The sequence below is a fragment of the Eimeria mitis genome, genomic scaffold (assembly GCF_000499745.2).
Source record: "Eimeria mitis Houghton genomic scaffold, Emh_scaff215, whole genome shotgun sequence".
Classification (NCBI taxonomy): domain Eukaryota; phylum Apicomplexa; class Conoidasida; order Eucoccidiorida; family Eimeriidae; genus Eimeria; species Eimeria mitis.
In genome coordinates, this window is record NW_013570474.1 from 4258 (window position 1) to 4862 (window position 605).

Genomic DNA, 605 nt, shown 5'->3' on the forward strand with positions numbered 1-605 from the left:
CAAGGGGGCCCCTGTGGGGGCCCCTCGATCAAGGGCCCCTTGAGAGGCCCCTTGGGGGGCCCCTTGGGGGGCCCCTGGGGGGCCCCTTGGAGGGGCCCCGGGGGGGCCCCTGAGGGGGGCCCCTAGGGGGCCCCCTAGGGGGGCCCCCAATCTGAGGGGCCCCTGAGGGGGGCCCTGGGGGGGCCCCCCTAAAGGGCCCCCTGTGTGTGTATTTGTTTATATTTGTGGTTGAGTTCTTTTTGTATGGGGTTGTATTTGGGGGGGCGAAGGAATAGCAGAAAGAAGAGAGGAGGAGGGGCCCCTCCTATTGTCTCCTATACCTGCTGCTGCTGCTGCTGCTGCTGCTGCTGCAGCTTTAAGCTGCTGCTGCTGCTGCTGTTGGTGCTGCTGCTGTTGCTGCTGCTGGTGTGTGGCTTCGCTCCTGCTGGGTGGCGGGGGAATTAAGGATCTGTACAGCACCTCTGGGGTGTACAGACTGCTGCTGCTGCTGCTGCTGCTGCTGGCAGCAGCAGCAGCAGCAGCAGCAGCAGATGTTAACCCAGGAGGAGGCGGCAACGCAGAAGTTATAGAGAAGGTAGGGCTGCTGTTGCTTTTGCTGCTGCTGA

The 605-nt window shown here is 63.5% G+C and overlaps 1 protein-coding gene across 1 annotated transcript in view; it reads right to left on the bottom strand.

Moving 5' to 3' along the window:
- Positions 1 to 355: 355 nt before the first annotated feature.
- Positions 356 to 605, bottom strand: part of EMH_0003810 (uncharacterized protein) — a gene marked incomplete at both ends in the record, with an annotated part of 5429 nt that continues 5179 nt past the window's right edge. Inside the window, one exon of the mRNA XM_013496519.1 lies at positions 356 to 603. Within this exon, the coding sequence (XP_013351973.1) occupies positions 356 to 603 (248 nt within the window). The remainder of the gene's footprint in view (positions 604 to 605) is intronic.